This window comes from Pangasianodon hypophthalmus, chromosome 7 (genome assembly GCF_027358585.1).
Source record: "Pangasianodon hypophthalmus isolate fPanHyp1 chromosome 7, fPanHyp1.pri, whole genome shotgun sequence".
In the NCBI taxonomy this organism is placed as follows: domain Eukaryota; kingdom Metazoa; phylum Chordata; class Actinopteri; order Siluriformes; family Pangasiidae; genus Pangasianodon; species Pangasianodon hypophthalmus.
The window spans coordinates 27,628,886-27,656,463 of record NC_069716.1 but is presented as its reverse complement, the minus strand read 5'-3'; the positions used below and the strand labels follow the sequence as shown (position 1 = coordinate 27,656,463).

Here is a 27,578-nt window from a genome sequence, read left to right as displayed (position 1 = left end):
GCAAACAGACCCGCACACAGACACGCGGATATACGCTGTTATACACACATGCACACGCACGCAGACGCACACACGCGCTGCTTTAGTGTTCCGGTTCTCGGTCAACGTGCGTAATGAAGCGCGCGCCTGGATAACAACCGGTGTGGGTTTTTTTTTTTTTTTTTTTTTTTGCTTTTGGTGAAAGTGTCATTTCTTGAATTGGATTCTACTTATAATGATTTTGGATATGCGCAAACGGGATGAAGAGAAGCCCTGCAGAAGTAAGATAAAATAGGGTTTCATTTACAGTGGACTTAATCCTCTCGTTCCCTATGAAGAAGTCAAAAGTAAGTGGTGCATTGTGTCTTGCTGTGATTTGGCAGTGTGTGTGTTTCTGTTGGGTTTTGTGCAGCGCAACATCTTTTGCATTGCGCACGGGTGTATAAACTTCTGGATCCTGGTGCGTGGCTGCACTTCAACTTAATTGCATGTAATTAAATCATTTGTTTCACAGAAAGAGGTGTGGCTTTGGACTTACACACTTATTTGTTTGTTTGTTTGTTTAATCTGTTTATGAATGTATTGGCGCAGTGTGTGTCACTTCTGAATGAGTTCTCCAGCATTTAAGGTGTTAAAAAGGTGTCCAGGGAAACATCAAGAAATAGAGCAACTCAATATATCGTTTAATTCGATATCATTGGCCTGCGATATTGCACGTGCAGTATGCATTTACAGTATGCAGTATTCAGCATGCAAATGAACCCCTAATCACTAGATTAATAGACTTGTTTAACCCATGATTATAGCACCAGATGTATTCATTTATTGATTCATTTGATGAAAAATTCACAATCTATATCTCTGCATGCACCTCAGTAAGCATTTGGATATTAATCTGTGATTTCAGACACGTATCAGGTGATTCATAGCTACTGCACAATACCTTTCATCCATCCAGTAGCACATCATCACTCTGCTAAATTTCCTTCAGGTCATTAATTCAGAAATGATTTTTTTTTTTTTTTTTTTTTTGCTTGACTCTGAGAAACCAGAAACACGTTGCTTTTTGGACCTGAAAACAAAGCGACATAAAAAGAGCTCTCAGGCAGAGGATAAAAACGGATCTCGAATGTATTCCGAGCATTGCGGACGTTATTTTTTTCTAATCAGTCATACTGTGTTTCATTGATTCGTTGAATATTCGTTCTGAGAAAAGATGGAACTCTTCGAACATATATTTGTAATGAATGTAATTATTAAAGTTGCAGAGGTTAAAAAGATCTCACCAGGCATCATGGGACGAGTTTTAGCACGCTAAATATTGATCTACTGCCAGGCCATGGCACACAATCAGTTTTTCAAGTTCAGGAGTTTTTTCAGGAATTTTCCAAGGGACTCATTAAGGATTGGTTAGAAGATAGAGGAATCTGTTTATCGCTCATCCTGCTCATGGGCTTGTCAGGATATCGTGTGAGATAAGGATCCTGCCTCGGGATTCAGACGTAACCACTGAAATGTGCATCTCTTGACTCTGATGCGTGTTTATGCTTCAGTGTGATCAGTGGCTGTAGTGCAGGCTTTACACGACAGCTTGTGGAGAGCGGTGCGGTCGTCCCGCTGCGCCGTGGCCCCCGGGGCCTGAAGCAGGCACGCGGAGGCTGGCAGAGTGATGCACAAAGTCTGCTCGTTATTACAGACTATCATTTTCAAACGCAGCAAATTTTTTAAGCACTTAATGTCTTTTCATTGGCGGCAGCATTACACAAGCAATTAGGAGGCTTTGAGGAGGTTTAAGATTTACATCTCGGTGGAGCCCCAGCTCAAGGCTGGATCAGCTGGAATCTGGAAAACATCATAGAAATAATGCGATATTTCCTGAGCGGTAATGTGAAAGTCGGAGAGATCTGAGCTACTCATGAAAAAGACAAAAAAAAAAAAACCCAAAACCCTTAGTCTACACAGCTGCTGTTTGGCTCCTGATGTACTTACACACACACACACACAGAGAGAGAGAGAGAGAGAGAGAGAGAGAGAGAGAGAGAGGAACTGAATGGACTGAAAATGCAACAAATTATGATTTTGGACTTATGGATATATAGATTTTGGACTTAAAACATAACAAGTACATTACATATTGTTTGTAATAGCCGTTTCTATTACATGCACACTTGATGATCTGATGCACATTTATGACGCCTGTTTGCAATAAACAATAAAAAAAATCCAAATAAAAAAAAGTTTTCATCTGACTCTCTGTCATCTATGTTGGCTAGAGAGGATTGTTTAGACTATGGAGACCACCCATCCTGATTACGCCTGTCATTATATTGTGTAGAGATTAGGATCCTGTCTTGCACGCAGCATCCCATTCCTGAATTTCCTTAACACGTTCTGGACATTCTGAACCACAGATTAATCTTTGACCACGATCGTAAAAAAAAAAAAAAAAAAAAAAAAAAGAGAGTCTCAGCCACGGGCAGGCAGTTACAGATTAATCCGTAAATAAAAAGTATCGGGGGGAAAAGCTGTGTAGTCGTTTTGCACACTACAAAATTTGCTCAGGAGTGTTTACTCTGTGCTTGAATTGCTTTTTATACAAAGAGATAACATGCTACAGGAGGTGAAAGTAGGTTAAGACGAGGAAACCTGTGTCTGGTTTTACCTGACAAGCATGACGGGCATTCGACAGTGGGTGTCACACACACACACACACACACACACACACACACACACACACACACACACACACCCCGACGCACTAGTCGTCTCAAGTGTTTGAGATATGGAATTCAGATATACTGTAGAAATTGCTTCATGTTTCAAATGTGAACGCAAACACGCGGAAGCGTTCGAGAGGCAGTGCGTGAGTGTTTTTTTTAACACATTATTTCCTCTTCATGAGTCACTAAGCTTAGACTTACAGTTTTCTTTATATCTGATAGAGCAGCCGTGGGAAAAGAAAAGCAACAAACATGGATGTTAAGAGCAGGATTACTTTAAGGTTGTTATAACAACCACGATTAGTATTTTTCTTCTTTATTCCTTGTAATTGTTTTTATTTATTTGCTGGAAGAATATGAAATGGAGGTGTTGTCATTTTTACATTATGAATGGCAGATTCTGCACTTACACAGCTCAAGACATTGAAATCTCTTCAGGAAAAAAGGGTTTATTTATATGATTTCTATTCACAACCCATACAGGACAGCTAACTTCACTGCACACATGTTCTATTTTAGTAGAACTGTAAGTCTGTGTTATGGTGTGTCCGTGTAGTTCCTGTAATTAGTAACTGTTTTTCTTCCAAAGTCCACGTGATCCAGCAATCATGCTAAACTGGCCGGAGTCCGAGCTGGTCACAGTCTCTCAGAAACGTGAGAACATAGAGCAATCAGGCAAAAAAAAGGGTGATGATGCATAAAGTTTAAACGTTTGCCTTAATCGATGTCCAAGTTTGTCTTTCCATGCAGCGCCTCTGGCCAGAGCTGCTTCCACCAGGCAGCTTGTAAATGCTGGAATTCATTTATTTATTTCTTTCTTCACAGCTTTCACAGCTAGTTTTATTTTATTTGGCTTTGTGTTTCCTCACGCACGGACTGGGCCTGATCTCTGACACGGATTGAGCGCTGAAATTCCTTTCCATTCCAGGTTTAACCTTGGACATAGGCTTTCAAGATGTTTAACCAACAAATCACTCGTCACGTTCACATTCTTTTTACACATTGATAAGGAAATACGCAGTGAGTTATGTTCCCTATGCATTCTCTACCCGTTGGCTAATCTGTAGCCTCGGGCAACGCTGTTCTGTTAAACGAACGTTTGGGAAATTGCACCTGATCCCAGCTCTGTGAGCAAAGTAAAAAGGAGGACTAGGAAGCTTCATCTGTGTTCGGGGCGGAGCGATACGACTAAAACATCACATCACGAGTCTAACGGATGTTTCACGATCGCTTTGTGATATGTATCACCATTTATACATTTGCTCACAAATTCCCCAAAAAAATAACAGTGCTGCATTTAAAAAAATTATTTATTTAATTTATTTACATTTACAGCATTTGGCAGAGGCACTTATCCAGATCAATATTTGTATTATTGATATGTTTATATTTAATTGTTATTTAATTTATTTTTAATGAAATTAATTAAAATTAAATTATTTTTAAAAATGCAAATGATTTAAAACAAAACAAACTCGCAAATAAAAAAACACAAAAAACGAAGTACAATATGTTAACAGCAAGGCAGTTTGTAATTATTAAAAAAAAATATCACGATATCTACGATATCTCGGAAATATCCGGACATATTTTATCACGATCTCGATATTACATCGTCTCATCACCCAGCTCTAGTCGATGCTAGGATTTGATTTGTTTTTCATTTCAGCGGATTGTATCTGGAACTAATTTCCACTAATTTCACACGTCGCTCTCTTCCATTGTTCATCTCGCCTTTTTCACCAGGCTTTTTTGTCGCCCCGTGTGAATGAGAACAAAAAGCTACAGGGACCGTTATTGTTGCTTTTCTGTTATATGAGTCAGTCGGATGATGAATGCGATATCTGTGTGCGACTGCAGGACAGATGGAAAGGCTGCCCCACCTTAGCGTTAACACACAATACTTAGCCTACTAGCTGCTAAAAAGCTTCTAAAGGCCAACATTCATATAGTATTAGGTTGTTTATTGCTTTTTTTATGACACGAGCCTTGTTTTTCAGATATACATCTTGACAGATGTTTATTACCCAGATGGCTCGACTCGCTCGGAGCTCAGTAACGCTATAAGTTTTCCAGTTAACACATTGTAAAGTTCAGAAACTTGTTAAATGAATTCCTTGAGTTTACGTACTGCGCTGTAATGTGGCGACTGAAAAGCCTTTTCTTCTTTCTTTAACGCTTTACACGCATTAAGCTCGTGGAAACCGCTCATCTGGATTAATTGCATTTTACTGTGCGTCTCTTTAAAACGTCGTTTCTTTTTGTTTATTAAAATGCAACACATTTTATAGAAGTACATTTTTATCCATTTATAGCTATGTTTAATGCTGTGGAAAGTCCACGAAGCAAGTGATCACTTTTTTTATAACAGCTGTAAACAGTCGTTTCCTGACCAGCCTCTTTTTTTTTTTTACTTGAAGCTGATTTAAAAAAAAAAAAAAAACACGGCTCATTTCCCTCCGCTGACACGGAATGAAGTCTTCGTTCATAAATGTTAATCTCCTTACAGAAATCTTCAACGATTATACATCTTTCTTTATTAAAGACAATTTTTCTATATCCCTCTGCCATAAAATTCCCTGTGAATGAGCTGTTACTATGGAAACGATAGCGTATTAGAACAAGCGCATGAATATAAACCTGTGATTTGCAGCTTCACTGCTGTCAGAGCTGCTGTTTTAGAAAACTAATCCACACCTTCTGACCAATCAGACTCCAGAATTCAACAGCGCTGTGGTGTAAAGTAGATTGATCCCATATTTAAGTTTTTATATTTAAAATCTCAGCTACTGTTTCAAAATGAAATCCAGACGAATTCATCTGGTGTCCTGGAGGAAGCTTGGTGTTTGTGGCGCTTTCTTCCGAAGACACAGTAAGAAAGCGTGTGTGTTCTCAGGACATGCGATACCGCCGTCTTTGCCGTGTTTTATTCAGTTAGCGTGAAGGCCTTTAAGTGCTTCTGAAAGGAAACAGACAGACTGAGTGCAATTTGTGGAACCAAATTGAATTTGGGAACTTCTGAGTGGATCTCTGTCTGTATGGAGGCTGAAATGATTATGATTTGATGACTTTTCCGGTTACTGGTGATGGTACGCTCTGCTCTCCTGGCCTCATGACTTCTTAAAAGGCTTCATGAACGTTCTTTTCCACCACAATATATATTTTTTTAACCATGTGGGAAGTCAACTAAAATATTTGACTTGTGGATCGCTCTGTGATAACAGATATCAGAAGTAGCTAGACGCTATCTGGTGTCCACACAAGGTGTGGGGCGATATGACAAATATTTCTGAAAGTATTTCTACGATACACAGTGTGTAACACGATATGTAGTTATGCTCAAAAACTGCCAAAAGTGGTGCATTTAAAAAATAAAAATAAAAACAAGATACTTCCAAGATGTTCCAAGATACTTTATTTAAAGTCTACAAAAATGTCTATTTATTTATTTATTTATTTAAATTTTTTTTGTTTAAATAAGCAATATTTAACACTGAAAAGGAGAAAAATAAAATACAAATTTTAGTATTGTACAATTTTGTAGTTTGTAATTAATATTAATACTCGTGATCAATTTTGTCACAATGCCTGTTTAATGCTACTTTATTTAAAGTCTAAAAAAATTTGATTATTTGTTACTTTTTTAGATCTAAAAATAACACTACTTATAAAATTTTAAAAAAATGTTTTTCTGAAAAGAAGAAAAATAAAATAAAAATCTGAAAAATTTGCAATTTTAAAAATTAAGTACAAAAATTTTAACATCTCATCAGCTGCTTCCAGTCAGTATGTAATTGTTAAAAAAAAAAAAAAAAAAATTAATAAAAAGATCACGATAGCCAGCGATATCCATGCTAGAGCTGGGTGATAAGACGATATAATATCAGCATCGTGATAAATTGTCTCAGTGATAAATTATGTAACTTTTTTGAGACTTTGTGACTATGATGACGTCATTTTACTAATTTTTTTTTACAGATTTTTCTCCTTTTCAGTGTCAAATTTTTAATTTTATTAATAAAAATTATATAAACAAGTGTACAGATTTTTATGCACATTTTATTTTTTTAAATCTACAGATTTTTTTACTTTTATGAATAAAATATTCTTTATATAAAAATAGTAATAATATACCAAGTGTAAAAAGTTTGTTTTTAATGTGATACTGTATTACTAATGCATATTGCGTCTCACAGAATCGTGATATGATATGTTTGTCATATCGTCCCACCCTGCTATCTCACACCTTCTTCTAGTCTTTGTTAGCGGTTGGACTGATTTATAGCATGATATTTTTTTCCCACACCAAGGTATTAACCTGTCCAAAGCGAAAAAGCAGCTCATGGCTGTATGACTAATGGAACATGCACCGCTCTCTGGCACTGCTGTTGTTCTCCAGCCTGATTATGTCAATGAGATTATGGACTGAATGGCGCTTTGTTCGTCGTGAATTCAGAGCCTGTGTCTGGACGGCTTGCTAAATTACTGAAGCGTAACGATCAAAGCGTCAGCTGCGCGTGAATTTGTGACAGTTATCTAGTCCAGGTGCTCGCGACATTATCTCAACGTTATCTCGGAGATGGACAAAAGGATGGAAAGCTAAACTCTTTCTTCCCATGTTATCTCCGTCCACATCGCTCTGAGCTCCTGTTCAGAGTTACTTAGGGCTGGGATAAGGTCTTTGTCAAGTTCAATTTCAAATAAACCTTCAAAAAAGAAAAGAAATTGGCATCTGTGTTTGTAGCTGTTCTGTGCATTTTAACTACACACCTGCTCTCAAACATCTCACGTTCCTCATTACCATCTTAATTCAGCCGTTATGGGAGTTTTTTGTCTCATGTTCTTTATTCAACCTGCACATTTTTATGTTTAAAGCGCCGTCTAGTGTGTGAGTCAAGACGACAAAAGAAAAGTGTGAGCGTTTCCTCAAGGCAGTTCCATAATCTTCATGTGTACTATACTCTAATTTAACGTGTCGTGTCACAGGGACTCGAGCAGGTCTGAACTAGCACACCGTTATTCTTGCAGGTTATAAAATCATTCACATGTAAGTGCATGAAATGAAATCAGAAAACGTTCTGGGAAAAGGCTAACGCAAATATTAGTCTTGTGCCGCTGTTTATTTCCCTCCATCAGGCACTAGCCACATTATAATATGCTAACTTACATATTAGCTTTTACGTTCGATGTGTTTGAACATTGTGCCACCAGGACATTAAGAAATTTAAAAGGCTTTGGTGATTGTGGGGAAAAAAAAACATTGTAGTGGCAAGCAGATATCACCAAACTGTAGCTAAATCCAGACTTCCATTCTCACCCTGGCTAACTGATATGCTAGTTTTGCTAACTCTGCTGACCTGTTCATGTTTTGTAGAAAACTTCCCTGAAATGTTTTACATTATGTTACATCATTATGTTATGTAGCATTACATTGCGCTACGTTATATATAGATGCCTGATTCTGGCACTTAAAGTACCATATAGTATGTAGAATTGTGGGTCATTAGCTTGTTGCTAACATTCCTCAAAGGCGCTAGCTAAACTTTCCTTGTTTCCTTGGTTGAAAAAACAAAAAGCTACTTGTACAGTGAATCACAAAGCTACATAATGACTTCATTAAAATGATACGAGCAAAAAGATATTTTTCAGGGCTGACAGAATTACAATCAGATCTATGTCTCAGCAAATGGGCAACTTTAAAGGTACAAAAACTAAATTAGATTATCCAAGCAGAGACCAGGGATGGGAAATCTTATTCACCGGAGCAGCTTTTTGTCTGGAAAATTGTCCATTAGTTGTGATTTCATGATACGAAAAAAAAAAAGCACAATGATCTTTTTTCATTCATATAAAATATAATTAAACTCAGTTTTTTTTAATCAAATGCAACATGACTGTTTTGCTTGCAGTTTATTTGAGAACTTAGGGTATTTCATTGACACACATCATGTATTTCACAAATGTCTTCTAGTAACATGATATGATAATTTGGTCATATTGCCCCACCCCTATTTTCTACTGTTAAAGTGTTCTCTTTTTTCATTATTTCATTACGTTTTTAAGAGATTATTTGAATAAAAATAAATAAATATTTATTTCTTTATTTAAAAAAGTGTTATGTATTTCTTCCTGCAGTGTAGTTGAATGTGGTTGAATTAAAAATGGCTCATTTTGAAGCATTATTGTAGCCAAAAAGTAAGATTTCAGTATCAGAAACTCTCTTTCTGTCTTGTCCATTAGAAAAAAAATGTATTGTGATTTGAGTTTACACAATCTAATTACAGAAAGTAACTGCCGATGTTCTAGGCTGTGGCATTTAGAAACACCTTGTTTCACTTTCAGAGTCGAGCTAGTTTACGCTTAGAGAACAATTAAAAGAAAAAAAGTTATGCTTCAATTTGGAACATGTTTAAAAGAGACAAACTGTTTTTAGTCGACCATTTTATTCCCCGGAGTCTGGAAAACTGTCCAAGGACCACACACGATTCCTCATGTCAACTTTATTTACTTATTTACGTTTGTCAGCCATTGGCCAGACGAAAGATTAAGCATCAGCTATCTCGTTTCCTGGAGCAATTTACAGTCTGGAAAACTGTCGATTAGCTATGATTCACTTCTCCGCTTCTTCTCCTGGTGCGTCGTCCATGCGACTGTCAGAAAGCGTAAAGTGCTTGGCCCCCTAGCTGATTTATCGCTGTTGTGCGACGGACTGGCTGTTGTTTTCAAACAGAAGACATAACGCAGACACTTGCGTCCACATCCAAACCGTCTGCTTCTCTCGCTCCTGTCTGTCTCCACATATCAGCTCAGTAAAAGTGGTCCACTGTGCCTCTTTTTGGTGTTTTTTTTTTTTTTTTTTTTTTTTTTTTTTTTTTTTTTTTTTTTTTTTTTTTTAAAGCTTAGGTAAAAGACCTGAGCTGTGTGCTGAGTTTTAAAGAACGACAAAAAAAAAAAATCCAAGAAATGAGCATGCAGAGCTGGATTTGTGATCCCTCAGGGAGTATCAGATAAAATTCTGCTCTCAAAATATGAATGTTTACTCCATTGCCATAAATCTGTTTGTGCAAGCTTTTTTTTGGTCTTAGTCGCTCTCTCTCTCTCTCTCTCTCTCTCTCTCTCGCTACTCTCTCTTTCCTCAGTTTTTTTCTATTAACATTTGACAGATTTATAGTTTATTGTGAAGTGGGGAGATATGCTTGAATTGGCCAAAGAGTCCAATAAAGTAGCAGAGGCTTGTAATGTCTACCGCAGTGCGAGCACACTTAATGATGATGATGATGATGATGATGATGATGATGATGATGCCAGGAGGTTGGAGTGCTCTGTATAACACATGCCATAAAAAACCCACGCTGTAAACTGTCTTTTAATAGTTTAAAACATTTAAACTGTTTAAAACATATTTAAAAACATTCAGATGCATTTCATTAAATATTTTCTTAAGTTAAATTGGTTAATTGGTAGCTAAAGCAGCGTGACGCAGTTTACAGCATTGTTTTCGCTGTGTTTTCACTGGCTGTGACCACTGACCATTTCCTCATGCTTCATTCACTGAGAATTACTGATTTTTTTTTTAATTATTATTATTATTAACCAGGAGGAAAATTCTGGTATATACTCTAGTTTGGGTTTATGGGGCCTAATTAAAGAAATTAACATCAGAAATTCTAGGCCAGGTTATTCAGAAATATACTGTTTCATTTTCAAGGTCTGGTTGGTTTATGGTTTGTAATTACAGAATTAAAAAAAAAAATAAATACATTTTAAAAAAAATTTGGAACAAGAAGTGATCAAACTGCAAAACTTAATGATTGCAGATTACAATTTAACCTAAAAGTGAAGCAATATTAGATAACTAAATTATGACTATTTAGTGTGCTTGACTGCTATTTTAATAAATTCAGTGAATACAGTGGGATCAAAAATGTCAGAGACCACACTGAAAATCTTTTTTTTTATTATTATTAAAAACTGTAAATAGTTAATAAACTAATTTATTAAAGTTTAAGGTTTTTTATTTTTAATTTATTTTAATTTTAAGTTAACAAAGTTAATAAACTTTTTTTTATTTTTTGTAACACTGAAAACAACTAAAGGAAATGTTCAATATGCAGGAAAATGTTTGCAGATTTGTGATATCGACCATGTTAACTGTACAGAAGGTCAGATTTTCCTCGAGTCTTATCACGTGCATTGAAGCACATGTTCAGGCGACGCTCCGATGGATTTGATCTAAATCTGGATCATCAGGTTTTTACACAAACTTGTGGAGTCCATGTTGTATTAAATTAGAAAAGAATTATTCCTTATTCCTTTCGTTTTTCCTGGTGATTTTGTTTTACAGAGGAAAAACGAAACCATGAGTGTGAAAGGAAACACTTGTGAGAACATTTTTCATAAGATGTGTAGAAGATTAACCCTGCCATGTCCTCATTCACCTTAATGTCTATTTTACACTTTGTTTATTTTAGATCTAGCCTATAGATCGTCAGTCATGGGTCTCTTTTTGTTTAATCAGATGAGCAATCTAGCACAGATTATCAGGCTAAACCAGCTGTCTGAAATAACAACATGCTCATGACTTTGTTTTCTTAACCATTCAGGATCTACTACTATGTAAAGGCGTATGTTTCGCAGCTGTCGCCGTTTCATTTGACATTAAATCGGTAAAACTCACAGCGTATTTGACGTTACGTATTAGCAGAGAGGCGAGTCAAATCTTTCTCCATTCCCCATGCACCAAAAGGGGTCTTGTGACGTATTTCATTTCATGACTCCAGGCTCGTCAGGTATCAGAAGATTCTCAGCTATCACGTATGAATTTGGTCCAAGTTGGGAAGCTCCTCTAAAGCATTTCAGAAGCACAGCATGTGGTCTTGAGAGTGGAGTTATTGGTAACGTGTTCATGTAGCGCTCGCTGTTACGCTCTCAGAAATAAATGCACCAAACCGTACTTATCCCTGTCACTGCTGTGGTACCATTAAGGGAACATTGTGTCTTTAGTATACATCTTTATACCTTTAAAAATAATTTAAGATGCACTGATATATATTTAAAGCTAATTAAAGCTAAATAACATGAATATTTTCAGACAACAGATACATACTTACCAATCAGCCAATCATGTGGCAGAGCAATGCATGAAACAGTGCAAGTCAAGAACATCAGAATGGAGAAAAATGTGATCTCAGTGACTTTGACTGACCATGAGTATTTCTGAAAATGCTGATCTGGCATTTTCACTCATAAAAATCTCTAGAGTTTAGACAGAATGGTGCAAAAAACAAAACAAACATTCAGCAGTTCTGCGTGCAGGAACGCCTTGTTGATGAGATCGTTCCGAGGAGAATGTCCAGAGCTGATGGGAAGGCTATGGTAACTTAAATAACCACTCTGTACAACCGTGATGAGCAGAAAAGCATCTCAGAACGCACAGCATGTCAAACCTTGAGGCGGATGGATCTACGACAGCAGAAGACCACATCGGGTTCCACTCCTGCCAGCCAAGGACAGGAATCTGAGGCTCCAGTGGGCACTGGATCACCCAAACTGGACGGCTGAAGACTGGGAAAAATACCAGGAGATGTTGGTAGCTCCTGAGCCTTTATTTCTGAGAGCAGATTTGAGAAAGATGTTCAAAAATAAATACACAAAATCAGAACCACAGATCTGTTTACTGCCTGATTTATGTCAATAATTGGATAAGGGTTCAAAAGACTATTAGCTAGAATAGCAAAGGATGTATTTCCAGCTACAGTCCTACTGAAGGTGTCCATGAATATGATATATCTCCAAATTTCCAGCCACAGTATTGAAGTTTGATAGAAATTCCACCTTAAAAATTGTAGTTTTACACGCAATTTACCTTGAAACGTCTGTATAATGTACCTTTTTACAGCTTTAAAAAATTTATGGTCCATTGATGTACCTTAATTTACACTATATCCATGTCTCGAGGTGAAAGGTTGAAGGGAAAAGGCTATGTTTTTTATTTAATTGATCCGAATTTCCATATGCTTTAAGTTTCCGCGCCCCATCATTATGGAACGGCTTGCAGCAGCATCTAAAACGAGTGAAATTAATCTCATTATCCAATTTTAGGCTATTTGTAACGTAATTCAGTACAAATGCTCATGTCTTCATTTGTTTCACAGGAATCTCTGTAACAGAGATTTTTTTTTTTTTTTTTTTTATCTTAGTGTGACTACGCTGGTTAAATAAAATTGATTAATAAATCAAATATTGAAGGTACAAAAATGTAGAGTATGAGAGTATAAACACAGTGATTATAACAGGAATGAAATGAGATCTTACAGAAATAGGGCTGTGGTTGCACCAGGACTTGTTTTTAGACGGACAAAATAAACTTACCAAACAAAATGAATATTCTGTTGTCTGGTTCATGGATAAAAATCAACTCTTGTGTTGATGTGGCACTTTGTCTCCAGCTAAAAGCTTCTTACCTCTGTAAACTTCTCCCTCCCTTCAGCTTCCTCCATAACCAAGCTCTCAAGAAGTTTGAAAAGGATTTTTATCTCAAGGTTAAGAGTTAATCTGTGCAATGATGAGTAACAAGCTGCAATCGTGTGTGTGTGTGTGTGTTGAAACACAGGAAGAGCGTTAAGGTCAAAACCTGATCTTGAGCTTTCAAAAAAAAAAAAAAAAAAAAAAAGCCTTCAGAGCATCGATTCTGATGTTAAACACCAGTTTTGCTCATAATCACAGAAATTTCAGTGTATTAGCATTTTTGTCTAAAAATATCCTCTTTTTTTGTCATTTTCAGATTTGGATACGTACCTGTGTCCATTTGTTGCTTTACATCACAGTTGCTGCCTATTCCAGTGAAATCGGAAATCCCATAACAGATGACATCAAGAAAATTTCATTGCTGGTAAGAGTTAAACGTCAGAATGTGTCCGCTCATCACGTGGGATGTGCGTTCTGTTTTCGAGCTTGAAAGAGATTAGTGAGCGCCGTCGTATTGTGTACTCGTGACAGCTCAAACCTTTTGTTTTGTTCATGATTTTTTTTTTGTTTGTTTTTTGTTTTCGCATCAAACCAGATGAATATGACAGACAGGGAGCTGAAGGCAGCACAAAAGGAGCAATGAATCAGAGAAACTTCTGTGGAACTTTTAAAGGATTAAAGGACTTTATTGAAAAGTTCAAGTTCAAAAGTTTAAAAGTCAGCTCCTCACTGTGAAATATGATGGTTTTTTTCACAGCTTTACGCCCAGGGCAACGTAATGGCGTCTTTACACGCATATTCGGAATGTCATTTATTTTGAACATTTTACAATCGAGAAATCTAATATCAATTTTGAATAGATTTAGCAAACATATTTGATTAGACTGACTCAAGATAAGCGTTGGATTTTTACTTGATCTAAAACCAGTATTTCTAGAAACCAGAAGTTGATTCTGCTTTTCAAACAAAAAGTACAGACAGTCTCTTTTCACATTCTCACTCTTCTTGTCCTGTCTTGTTTCTCAATTGTTTTGCTTTTAGTGTTCTATTCTTTCTCAACTGACTGAACGAGAAATGGCCTATTAGCAAACTATTAGCTAAATATTAATGAATGATTATACGTACTGCTGATGGTAGCATTAATCTATAAGTTATTGATCTGAAAACAGCAAAATCAGCTTGGTCTTCAGGATAAGAACTAAAACGATGAGCAAATTATTATTAAGCAGATTAACACTGAAATCACAGATAAGATAGAAGTTAGATAGAGGCTAGATAGAAGTTATTCAGAAAATACTTTTTAAAGAAAACAGCCTTTTCTTTCAGATTTCAATCACAAGAAGTCCTGATCATGTTAATTTTGTGTTAATGCTTTAAATGTTGAATATAAACACGGTTAGAGTCAAAATAATGAAATGCATAAAGCCACCAAATACGCTAGTAAGCTAGCAATCATGATACAAGTTTAGCTAAGCTCACTAATATCTGTAAATAGCTGAAATTTGCGATTGTGAATAAAATATTATTATTATTATTATTATTACTTTCTTCGATACAGTTCAGCGATACATGATATTAATGCTTAGCCTGTGATAATCAAATCAGACAGCAGATGACTGAAAGGTGCACTGGAGAGCTAACCTAGCTAGCTAAATCATGTTAGGCCCGTGTTAGCTTAAACGTCAGTCAGAAAGTTGTACTAATTTAGAATTAGCTGAGAAGACTGTGAAGAAGGAATAATGATTATCACTACTGCCGTTTATACATTCTCCATTATGTCTCCATTAAACGCTCTATTAGCGTTTAGCAGTCTGCTCCTTAATGGTTGTTCTTCCAGTTATACTAAGTATAAAGAATAGTTTATTGTTAATGTCACTAACATTTGTCTCTCAGACCCTTTTCACGGAAACTGTAAACATACTTGTGGCTGTTTTAATAGATGCCTTTTGTTTTGTTTGGGAGCGTCATTCCTGCTGGAGTGTTTGGGTGTGTGTTCTGCCCTCATCCTCCAGAACTTCCTTCCTTTCCAGAAGGAAGCTGCTTATTATAAAACACACTGCCAGGTTTATAGCGTGTTTTCTTGTTTCCACCAGAAACAGAATATTCCAAAAGACTACAAGATCACCGTACAATATTTGCCTAAAGAAGTGGTAAGTCATTTACAGACTTTTTCTTTTTTTTTAGTGCTAATACGAATGCACTTGTGAAAGGATTCAACTGAAATGTAAAATTTCTAAACAAAAAATTAAATGTTACAAAAAAAAAAAAAAATTTGGATGCTGTTAAAGAAAGTAGCATATTATAGGGCTGGGCGATATGACGATGTGGATATTGTGATACTGAGATACTGTGGTTTTCTTTTTTAAATAATATAATTTTTACAGATTTTTATTGTTTCTCTTTTTCAGAATTAAAAAAAATATATAAATTTTATTAGTTTGTTTATCTATCTACTTATTTATTTATTTATTTATTTACTTACTTACTTACTACTGCCAATAGTTTACTACATTACTGGCAGTTTGCGAGCAAACCTATGTATATCATGATACATATCGTGTTTCATAGAAATGTTAGAATCGTGATGTGATCTTTTGGTCATATCGCCCACCCCTAGCATGTTATTACAGTATCACTGTATTATATCTATCATTTTTTTTTCCTTGATAAAATGAACTCATTGTGCAGAAGAACTGCGGCACATTCTCCAAGAACTTCCTAAGCCAACTTCCTAATACAAGCTGTGTACTCATGTGGGAAAATGTTTTTTTTGTTGTTGTTGTTGTTGTTTTTTCTCCAGAGTGGTATGTGCTGGGTGAAGCTCAACGTATTTCACTTGGAGGAGAGCTTAAAAGAACTGGCCCAGAAGTTTGGGAATATTTCCTCCAATAAAGCTTACATAGAAACATTTGTCCAAATGTTACGAGAGATGCGATATATCATTGGACATAGCTTGGTGAGTTATTATTTCACGACTATATAAATTATTTAACATGAGTAGCATTTCACTGAAGGGGAATTTTTTATCTTATATATTATATACTGTATGTCTAAGATGAGATAAGTAAGGAATAAAACACAATGAGGGAAGGGAGAGTTACTTAAAGTTACAGCTTTACCTCTGACTGTTGCAAAGCGCATATACAGAAAACTTCATCATATCCACGATTACACACGTTTTTAAAATGGCGTCCCACATCGAAATCCCTGTGAATGAGCCGTTACTATGGAAACGATAACGTGATAGAAAGAGCGCAGTGATATGAACCTGCATTGCTGTCAGAGATGCTGTTACAGAAGATTAATCAACACCTTCTGAGAAATCAGTGGCCAGAAGTTTACACCAGATCATCCAGTTTTAACCTTTGCTTCTTGAAAATCCTGAAAAAAGGTTTTCAGATTCTTGAGAATCCCCAAAGTGGGTGTGTCGTGCATGTTTTACTGCTTGAACATACTTTTTTTTTTATTATTATTATTATTATTTTCGACATGTATTAAAGAAATGCAGAAATGCAAGCTAGCTGTTTGTTTTTCATTATTTCAGGTAGCAGTTTTAATTTGGGTCTTATGAGAACAGATGATTATAGGAATGCTGCAGGTTCGCAGAGAACATCGTGCACATTTGCCACAAGCACATTCTTGAGTTTGGTGCGAGAGGTCGCAGCTGTCTGTTGGAGTTACTTAAGAAGGACAGGTTTTTCTGCTTCGTAGATGACGATAATTAGAAGAGCCTTTGCATTGTTTATTCAGCGCACAGCACACAGTCATGCCTTTACAATTTTAGCGTGTCTTTAAATAACAGATGTATGGTTATTATAATATTGTTTATATAAAACATAGACTGAGAAACATAGCAGTGGTGCAGCCAGGAAGTAATTTCCAGGGGGGAAATATGCTGAATAATACCAAGGTGTGATCTGTTCAATTAATTTCATAAGAGTGTTACAACTTATATGGTTTGATTGGATGCCAGACAGAAGTAGAAGCAGAGATGCTGTTTGAAATGTCATTTAATGATCACCTCTCGGATGTTTTACAGGCAGCCGTATTAATTTGCCATATTAATAATGTTAGGAGTAGGAAATAAAATACGTTTATGAAATTTCTACTGGAAAGAGCAGGCTTTCCCAACCAGGGGTTTGCAGTGACATGTTTATAACTCTGTGATAGAAATGAAATATAAATATTAAGAAAAATGCAAAAACAGTAAAGGGCGGAGTGATGGTGTAGCGACTAGCATAAAGTCCCTGGAGCTTGTGTAACTATCTGTGCAGAGTTTCCTCTGGGTTCTCTGGTTTCCTCCGAATCTTAAAAACATGGCAGTAGGTCGATTGGCTATGCTAAACGTCAGTATCAGTGAGTGTGTGAATGTGTGTATGCGTGCATGGTGCATGGACTTTTTAACGAACAATGTTATACTGCAATTACTTCGCAAAACATACATATATACTGTATATAATTTAACCAAGCATGTAACCTCTCATGAATAAGCATTGTGGAGCACTTGTTATAAAATATTTCAGTTGGGTTCAAACCTGAAACCCCAGCTACATCTCGGAAACAGATTTAGCAATGGCCATATTTTCCTCAAAGTTTAAAGTTAGTAATAATAGACCGACGATGTTCTTAAGTGACAGCCCATTTCTGTGCAGCATGTTATAAAGGATTTCCTGAGAAGCCTGAGCAAGATTTTTTTTGTTTGATAAATTGCCCTGCAGAACAAGACGTTGTATGCAAATAATAATAAGAAATGTGTGAGGCAGAGCGTAAAGCTAGACAAGCCCCAAAGTTCAGTGCATTATTCTTCATATTTTAAAATCAGCAGCAAAACTGGTTTACCTTCCAACTTGGCTCAGGTTGTAGGAACATTGTTGCCTATTCAAAGCACATCACGAAAGAATTCACCACCAAGCAGTGAAGAGGCTGCAAGCTGGAGTCTACTCCCCGTGATTCCAACTGTAAAACATTAAAAATGCCACGTGATCGCACTGTGGCAAACGCTGTGGAGGATTTGTGTGTCTTTCACATTACTCACTCGTTTTTTTTCCCTAGCGTGAATTGTGGCTTATTATTTTTCATTGTGGGTTTTTTTGTTTCGTTTTGGTTTGTTTTCCAGGAGGATTCCATGCTGGAGTTTCAGTGCCACTACAGAGAGGAGAAATGGCTCACGCCACGCTATTTTGAATTTGTGGAAGACTTTTTCAACACAGCCAATTCTTCAAGAGAAGTAGAAGACTGCGAACCTCCGCCATGCCCAACGACGATAAAAACGAAAGAAACGACGACGGCGGCGGCAACAGCGGCGCCGACGCAGCATCCTTCACCTCCTCAAGGCGGTGAGGAGATTTTGATTTCGGAATGCCATTAGAGATTGTGATTAGAGATTGTTGTAACCAAATACGAATATATTATTCAGAATGAACAGTCTTCTAACCATACACGAATACACAAACAAACAGGAAGTGTTTGTTTGAAGTGTTCTGGGGTTTTTTCTGGGGTTTTTTCTGGGGTTTTTTTTTGGGGTTTTTTTTTGCTGAAAAGGTTCAAAAAGCATCTGATTGAGACTAGCAGTATGAATCGGGATTGGATCCCATGAGACTGGAAAAAATATCAGCTATGAAGCTCACAGGACAAACAAAGACCACGTTCATATACACTAACATGTTGCAGTTACAGACTTCATTCATTCATCTTTAGTAACTGCCTGGTCAGGGTCACGTGGTTAAGCTTAGGCTGCTAGTTTGTTTAAATGTCCAGGAAATACAACCAAATAAATGTGCTAGAAAACATCACACATGGAAAAAAAAAAAAAAAAAAAAAAAAAAAAACATCTGTAGCTGAGATAGATTACAAACTAGAGTGATGTAGCTGAGGCTGAGGAACTGTCAGAGCCAGAATTTGCTGGCATTTGTCCGAGTTATTTTCCAGTGTCTCCAGGGGCACAGTGGGAGGATTCCTATGGATTCAAAAGCAATACCTGAAGGAAATATATCCCCTGTTCTGTTTAGGCCACACCCACTTTGGGGTTAAATCTGAATGCAGGTACTGATACTGATACACGCAGGGTTTATGTAACAATAAGAGCTCCATAGGACGAGTAAATGTTACTAAATTGTCATAAATTAGCACTCCCCCTGGGGTGATGTGTGCACACTGTCCTGTGCATAACCACCTTTACAAAGAAATCCGCAGAATGCATGAAGGGCTCCATGTGGGGTTTTTGTTTTTGTTTTTTTTGTCAGCCCCATTTTAGCGCAAAGCCAAAAACCACAAGATGTTCCCTAGCGGACGGCATGAAAAGAAGAAAAGCGCCGACACACAATTGTCAGTGCGGTGATAACCGAGCAATCTTCAGATCTTCCCAAGCACAGACTCTTTCTCTCCGAGAGCAGACACATGGGATCTTTTGTTGGGACGGAAAGAAAAGGGGGCCGTGATGGACTCTTCTTTCAGTGAAGTGTTTTTCATCTAAGTGTATTAACGCTCCACCCTTTCTTTTCTCTCGCTCTCTCTCCTTCTACAGGTAGCTCGTATGCTGAGAAACTGAAAGAGTTCATTCATTTTCATTTTTGTTCCCATTGTTATTCTAAGTTATTGCAGTCATTTCCACAAATATGCATCTCAGGGGGTTCAGGAATTTTGAACACATGCCCATACCATCATTTTGGTTTTTTCTACCCACTAGATAATAAACTTGTGACCACAACATATTTTTTATACACTTACTCAACTCTATATGCTATCCAGATGTGTGACTCGGGTAAAACAGTTCAGGCAAAGCCGAGCGCCAGTGTGTTGATGTCAGGTTCTCTTGGCTACAGGTTTATTTTGTTTGCCTGGCCATCCTGGCCATTTGCAAGATTAGGTCAATCCTTTGGGATTTCCTAAAAGATATGTCATGTTTCCACTTCATCAGTCTCTTTTTTTTTTTTTTTTTTTTTTTTTTTTTTTTCCCTTAAAGTCAACTTTAAGGTGTTTGTTTTAGAGTGTAATTCATAACGCTTTACTGTTAAATGACTTTAATTAAAGAATTAATACATCATCATTAACATTAACACTAAGTATCTAATCATTTAATAGATTTTTTTTAAATAATAAACAAATAAGCTGAATAATCAACACTTGCATTAATCAATGTTCATCCCGTCACTGATTAAAAATGAATGAACATTTTTCCGGTTGTTAACTAGCAAAATTCAGAACTGAGGCTTATTATTTAAGAGTTTTTGGAACATTGAGGAACTAATTTTATTTGGATTTTTAGTGATGGATTGAATACACATTAATCAATGCTGGAGTATTTCATTAAACATGTAAAACAAACATGAATTAACACGTTACTTTATACCATGTTGAATTCTCCATTCTGAGTCACATTTCTGTGGTAATACGTTATCGTTTCTATGGTAACAGCTCATTCACAGGGATCCAAAGCAGATTAAAAACGCCTAATGATTGATATAGTGAAATTTTCTGTAAGATGTTTATTTAACAATCATGGAAGGAGTCTCCAGCGTCAGCACTTCGTAACAGTCAGCTGTAACTTTGAGTTTTCCGAAATCTTCAGGACTGAGGAGTTTACGCTTTGCAGTTTCTCTGTAAGAACTATAAATGGATAAAACGCACTCATTAGTAAATTAAAAATGGCAATTGTTGGCAAATCGTTGTTGTATAAGAGGATTAAAACACTGCAGGACATGCTGTTCTGAAAGCCTAGAGCGATAACATTCCTGCTGCAGCAGTTTTCTAACTGCTTGTCATGCTTCGAGTGTGTGCACAGGTCAGTTCTCTCGGCATTCTGAGGCGTGATGTCGATGTTTAGCCCACGTCATATTTCTGCTTAGATTCAGAACAGCTACTGGTTACAGAGCACTATTTTATAAGATGCCCGCTCGGACTGACGTTAATCTAAGGCGACGTCTTGCTGTCGGTTTCTGCTGATAAACTAAACTGAAGCGTCTCACAGATTAAAAAGTCATCACGCTGTGAGTTAACGTAATAAGGAATAAAACACTCCGTGCTTAATAATATAAAATAATCGACAACAGGGTGGTGTGATGAAACAGATTCACGGTTGTCCTCTAAAAGCATGTCCCAAAGTGTTTTATTCCTCTTATACCACAGGACTTACAAAGAACATCATGCTTTTTATCCATTTATAGCTACAATTAACGTCCACAAAGCTAGTTACTTCCTGTTGCAGCAGCTATAAACAGTGATTTCATCACCAGACTCTCTTTTTCTCTCTTCTTGAAGTTGAAAAATGCAGCTTGTCACGTTACTGAGAAACCACGACCTGCTTTACCTCTGACTGTTACAGAGCGCTGACACTGGAGACTCCTTCCATAAATGTTAAATAAACATCTCCGTACAGAAAACTTCACCGTATCAACGATTACACACATTTTTAATCCATTTATTGGATCCGGGCGTCTGCCATAAAAGTTGTTACAATAGAAATGATAACTTATTAGAACAAGCGCATTAATATAAGCCTGTGATTTGCAGATGCACTACTGCCAGAGCTGCTGTTATAGAAAATTAATCAACGCCTTCTGACCAAACCGTATCCACTTTGTCTGCAGGCTCCATGAATCAGAGGACCTTTTCGGTGGTTGTGAAGAGGAGTCTCTTTTCACTCCTTTTCATTCCTGCCATCGCTGCCGTGTTGCTGCTCGTCTGGAAGGTGTGTGAGTTTTCATCCCAAATCTCAGTTTTTTTCCTGCAGTTGATAACGTGGTTGACTTCCTGTCTGTTTTCATCACACAGGTGAAATCCAGAAGAAACACCTCTTTGGCGCAGAGTAGTACAGAAGGCCCTCCGCTGTTTATTGGAGCCGAGCCCAGCGCCCCACCGCTAGATGATGAAATATCTGAAAAGTAATTAACTTTATGAACTAACTCTACAGTAAAACCCTACTCACACACTCGCAGGTGAAAGCTCGCTCGCACTCGCTTGTAGTTTGTCTCTTGTGGGCGTGGCCTGTCCAGCGTTTTTTATTTTTAGTTCTGATGAATAACAGTGTTTGCTATATATTAGTAATAGCTAATTAGTTAAACACAAATTAAACACAGTGTGAAATTTGAATGTTTAATTTTGCATTATGTGTTCGGCTTCTATACTAACTCTCAAATTAGATTAGCAAAGCGAGCTAACTGTACTAGCTGCATACACTCCTCGGAGGCACTGACGATCTCTGCTACTTCCTTCCTAACTTTATTTTTCTTCGTAATGCCTCTGTATATACATTTAATGACAGGATAAGAAAAACAACCACAGTTATACGTTTTTTAAACAGGGAATGAGAACTAATTGCAGGTAGGAACTAAAGTGGTGAGAGTGGGAATTTGTGGGAATTTTTTGGATTTGTCGCTTTACAGTGTCATCTAATTCACATAGATTTGAGAAAATGTCGCTTTGTGGAGCAGCACTGAGTCGAGGAAATGCTGTGTTTAGAAAAACAACGCTAGTGTGAACACAAGGTTATAGTGTACCACTGTATGAGTGAAGTAATAAATAAAAAAATGTTACTTTTTTTGTGTGTTCATGCAGTAAACGATTAAACAACATCTGTGCAGTGTAACCCGATCTGTCTTCATCATAACCGGTGAGATTTGTTTTTAGATATTAATCCCTTCACACACATTTACAGTAAGTTCTCAGGTTCTTACAGTATCCATCCCTTTTTACAGATTGTACAGCGGACGAAAAGGCAGCAACTTGAGATCCACACGTGTAACTTCCTATTCTCTCAGCTATGAGGGACAAGTACTGACCTCCAACGAAGAACGGCCCACTGAGTTACAATGATGTTTCTAAGAACAATGGTCGGACCTTTTCTGTGGTAGGAGGGTGGAGGAGGAGGAGGAAGAGGAGGAGGAAGAGGAGGAGGAGGGTTGTTTGAGGTCGTTGTTCCTTCGGAGGACTGATGGCTTGTCGATGGCTTGACTGTGATCCATGCATGGAGATCGTACAGGAGGAATGTTGTTCAAAAAATCCTGTCGGATCCACCTGAAGAGCGTTAGTTCCGGTTTCGACGTGAACGCAGCTGAGAGTTCCTGAATAAGCCAGAACGAGCACAAAGAAGAACGGAAGGCAGAACCGACTACATCTCGTCCTCTTCCCTCCTGCTTCCTGTTTCGTAGAGTTCTCTCGCTCTTTGTGTCTGAGCTTCGGGCATCCTACTTGTTTTAATCCATAAAAAAAAAATTATTCTTCAGTTGTATCATCTGAATTGTGTATCGTTTTTAATGTCGCTTAACTGGTGGTGTGGACTTAATTTATTTATTTTGTTTCTCAGAATATGTTATAAAAGTAAACGATTTGTTGCTGCTCCGGCGTGGGTAGTGAGCGAGATGATCGTGGAAGTGCTAGGCTTGAATCCCGTGCTCCTTAAACTGCAGCTGTCACACTAATGCTAGCCCTCGGGCTGTCTAATTACGGTCTAATCTTTCTTACTTTTAAAACCTGTTCACTCCATTTACAGAATTCATAATAGAGGCTTCAGCTAGCTTTACGAGAATCGCCTAGCTGTGATCCATGAGTTCAACCCACGATGCAATTCAACTTTCAATTCAGGTTCACACGCTACTGACATATGAACCATTTTAAATATCGGAGATGAACTTTAATGGCTTCCAGTCGAACAAGACAATCAACGTGTTCACCAAAACTGATTTAACACTCTGTTTCCTAATAGTTTGTAATGAAAGTTATTCAATTTTAATAGATGTTATTACATAGATGATACAATTCTCTGAAAAACAGGGCACATGTATATTTCTGCTCCGCAAAAACTAAATCTAAAGTAATTTACATTTTTATATTGTAGTTTACATGCAACAACTTTTCACTTTGAACATTTCACAAAAGGCCATGAATCTGATATCTTACATTAGGATTGAACATTTTTTAATCCTGTGCCTTTTGTTAACGCAGGTCCCCATTACACTGATCCTGGATAAGCAGCCATAGTGTGTGTGTGTGTGTGTGTGTGTGTGTGTGTGTGTGTGGGGAACAATTGTGATAGCAGAGCATTAATTAAAACACTGTGTGTAACACTTAACATCAAGGGTCATTTAACTAACACTATTCTCAGTGAGTCAAATCATTTGGTTCACCAGTGACCAAGAGTCGACTCTTTTGGCTTCCAGTCAGCCATTTTGTTCTAAACCAGACAAACACAGATGACACAAATTTCAGCGCGATATATATCGAATCATCAACATGGTCATGGTGGACTCTTGTGCGCTGTTTGGACAGACAAAGAAACAAAATTGTTCATTTGATTGAATTAACAGAAAGAATGTTTTATTTCAGTGTTACGTAAATAAATACCACCTGCTTTAACCAGTGTTTATTCTATCTCTCTATAAGACTAATAGTAGGTACAACATGAATTAATGCTCGTTAAGTGCACAATGAGTTAATTTTATTCATGGGTGGAGTGAGGAATGAGTAAGGAATTAAAAAAAACATTGGGGGAATGCAGTTACAGGAAAATAATCAACAAAATCGACGAAAGTTAATCATTTTCCTATAACAGCACTTCCAAAAATGTTTAATTTCTTTTTTTGCCAATGATTACAATTTTAAAATGTATGAATTAATAAAACAACATTTTTTTCATGCTTTGTAACCAATTATAGCTACATTGAACATTGTGGAATGTCTACAGTCATTAACTCATCAGACTCTTTTTTTTTTTTCCTCTTTTGAAATGAATAAGGACAAAAAAAAAAAAAGAAAGAAAGAAAACCAGCTGCTCATGTTACAGAGACACCGCAAAAAGCGTAAACTCCTCCTTCCTGAATATGAGCACTGACACTGGAGACTCCTTCCATAAAGCTTACATTAATGTCTCCTTACAGACAACTTCATCATGTCAACGAGAACACACTGTTCTTTGTTTAATAGTGAGACGTTTTCTTAATTCCTTCGCCTTAGATTAAGTAGAGAGTCCGTCTGTGATTGAGTTGTTACTATAGAAATGACAATTATTAGAATTTGAATTATTCTAGAAAATGAATCAACACCTTCAGATTGGAGAATTGAAGAGCGCTGCGGTATAAATATTGCTTCTGGCTTCTAAAGGCTGTAAATAATGTTAGTTATATAACCCCTTAAAGTCAAGCGTTACCAAACAGTGTTTTAGTTTGCTCTTCTCAAGCTTGAGGATCGCTTCAGGCTAAATATGACTCATCTCCAGCATGCTGTTGTCTGCTGATGAGTGTAGAAATGTGCATGCTCTTTTCTGTTCTTATTCTGTTCCTCAAAACTGATGTGTACATATTGATTCTGTAACAGCTCTCCACAACGTAATCCACTTTAATACATTTCAGATGAAGCTCTGAGATTCGTTATGTTTTTCTTCATACCCAGAATGATCCTGCGTTCTCTCACAGGTTGTAATGATCTGTGTGCGAATGACCTGTTGCTGCTGCCTCAATGCATTTTTACCACTTTTAATAATTTATAAATGTAAAACTCTGGTATACATCTGGTTCCCTGATCATGCATTACCACTAACGTTCCTCTCAAGGACGGCCTGGAACGATCCCAGGAAGTCTGAAGTTGAAATCTGCCTGTTATTGAACGTTTACAGCCTTCTATTCATTACGGCAGCAACTCAAAACTGGGTTTTCTTTTTTTATACATTTTTAAAACTATCCTCTTTCAGAAGAACTAATCAATGTATTGACTTCTATATCAGTAACGGAATTAAGACGAGCTTGCGTGAGAACTATTTACCCATCGGACATGAAATATGTGTAGAAATACTGCAATACTGCTTTTTATTGATGTAGAAAAAAAAAAAACCTTGCCGATGTTACAAGTGTGTATGCGCATGTGGTCAAGTGTTATGTTGTGTTTAAGTTGGCTTAGTTTTGATGTTAACGCCTATGTACATGTCTCATCGGACTAAAAAAATGTTAACGAGTCACATTCAGGAGCAATGCATCAATGTGGTTTCATTGTTCTTTGTAACTGAGAGAAAAAAAAACACAACCACATGTAACAAGTTAAGAAGAATAGTTGTACCAGAACACTAATCATAATAGTCATTTTTATGGACGTTGTTGCATATTATTTTCATTTTGTTGGTGTGGAGATAGGCCTAAGCTGTGAAACTTTATATGGCGGCATCCTACTTTTTTTTTTTTTTTTTTGTTAAATCGACCCACCTAAGAGCCTCTGACCTCGAACCTGTGGACAGCATGTGACATGCCATGGATTTACTGAAGGCCGTCATGAATCTGAGACTGATTTCTGCCGTGTATGTATAAGTACACTTCATCCAGGACAAATCCTCGTGTCTGGACATGAGGTAAAAAAAAAAGTCCTTCGTGGAGTCGCAGGAATGAGACGAGAAACTCGCACGGCACGCGACACCTGCCATAAAATCCCTGTTCCTGCCTGTTTGGACTGTCATGCACAAGAAGGCTCTTAGTCAAGGAAGATAGTCAGGGTGCCAAAAGCAAATAAGTAATTGTGGCCCAGGTGATGTGATATCTGGGTGACAGTCTACTGTATTCTGTATTTTTATATGAATATATGCATATAATGAAAATATATGTATGAGATGTGAATAAAGTACATTTATCCAACATTGCTATGGCTGTAGTTGTGTTGCATTTCAATCGCTTAAAGGATTTGGCTCATTTTAAAAGGCAATTTGTTGTGAGTGAGGATCATTAGATTTGTTCTTCAGAAAGAGCTGTTTTAAAATGTTGCTCATGTTACGCTAAATGGCGTTCCTCATTAGTTTTTATATTTCTCCTCCTTTTACACGAGGGCAGGAGGGTTTCTCTGCACATCATTTCCTCAGATGCCATGTTGCATATTCATCGTTCAACTACTTAACCCTCAGAAGCCTATTGCCAATTTTTTAAAACCTAGCTTTAGCATTCCGTATGGTTTACAACTCTTAATACACGCAAGCACATTGCTGATTGGTTCAGGGAGCGAATAACAAAATGCTTAGTCAAAAGGTCTTGTTTTGAAAGCTGTGGATCTGCTGTTTATAGTCCAACTAATGAATAAAATCTAATAAAAGATGATTTATAATCCAAGCACAAGAAAATATTTTTAATGCTAATCTGAGACATTAGGAGGATTTGCCATTGTGAATTTTGTTGTTTGTGTTCCATTAATCCACAGATCTCTTTGACAAGATGTCTAGTCTGTATGCCAAATAATTAATAAATTATTAAATAATATTATGGTGCTGGCTTGTATTCCCATCCGGCATGTATTCCCGCCTCATGCTCAGTGTTCCCGGGAAAGGCTCCGGATCCAGGACCAGGATAAAGTGAGTTCTGTGGTCAATGCACCGCTCACTGCAAAAGAAAGAACATTGTTGTTCTGCTTTTCTGCTGAGAGATTTCTCAATTTCCTCTGGACAATTCAAGT

The 27,578-nt window shown here is 37.1% G+C and overlaps 1 protein-coding gene across 2 annotated transcripts; it reads left to right on the top strand.

The window, feature by feature from the left end:
• Window positions 1–19: 19 nt before the first annotated feature.
• On the top strand, window positions 20–24,515 carry kitlga (kit ligand a). 2 transcript variants are annotated; one of them, XM_026946608.3, is made up of 9 exons: window positions 20–326; window positions 13,483–13,590; window positions 15,260–15,316; window positions 15,967–16,122; window positions 18,283–18,502; window positions 21,752–21,852; window positions 21,936–22,045; window positions 22,719–22,773; window positions 22,859–24,515. In XM_026946608.3, the coding sequence occupies exons 1-8, from the start codon at window positions 312–314 to the stop codon at window positions 22,747–22,749; spliced, it is 798 nt and encodes a 265-aa protein (XP_026802409.1). In that variant the 5' UTR covers window positions 20–311; the 3' UTR covers window positions 22,750–22,773; window positions 22,859–24,515. The 2 variants fall into 2 exon arrangements, with proteins under 2 accessions (XP_026802409.1, XP_026802408.1); XM_026946607.3 differs by lacking the exon at window positions 20–326 and adding an exon at window positions 2,447–2,842.
• Window positions 24,516–27,578: the final 3,063 nt, after the last annotated feature.

What these genes read in the sequence shown, in the direction of transcription:
- kitlga (XM_026946607.3), top strand. Translation starts at nt 2,762, where the DNA reads ATGGAATTCAGATATACTGTAGAAATTGCTTCATGTTTCAAATGTGAA. An exon ending in ATATCATTGGACATAGCTTG is followed by an intron (nt 16,123 to 18,282) that starts GTGAGTTATTAT and finishes TTTGTTTTCCAG; the next exon opens with GAGGATTCCATGCTGGAGTT. An exon ending in TCCTTCACCTCCTCAAGGCG is followed by an intron (nt 18,503 to 21,751) that starts GTGAGGAGATTT and finishes CTTTGTCTGCAG; the next exon opens with GCTCCATGAATCAGAGGACC.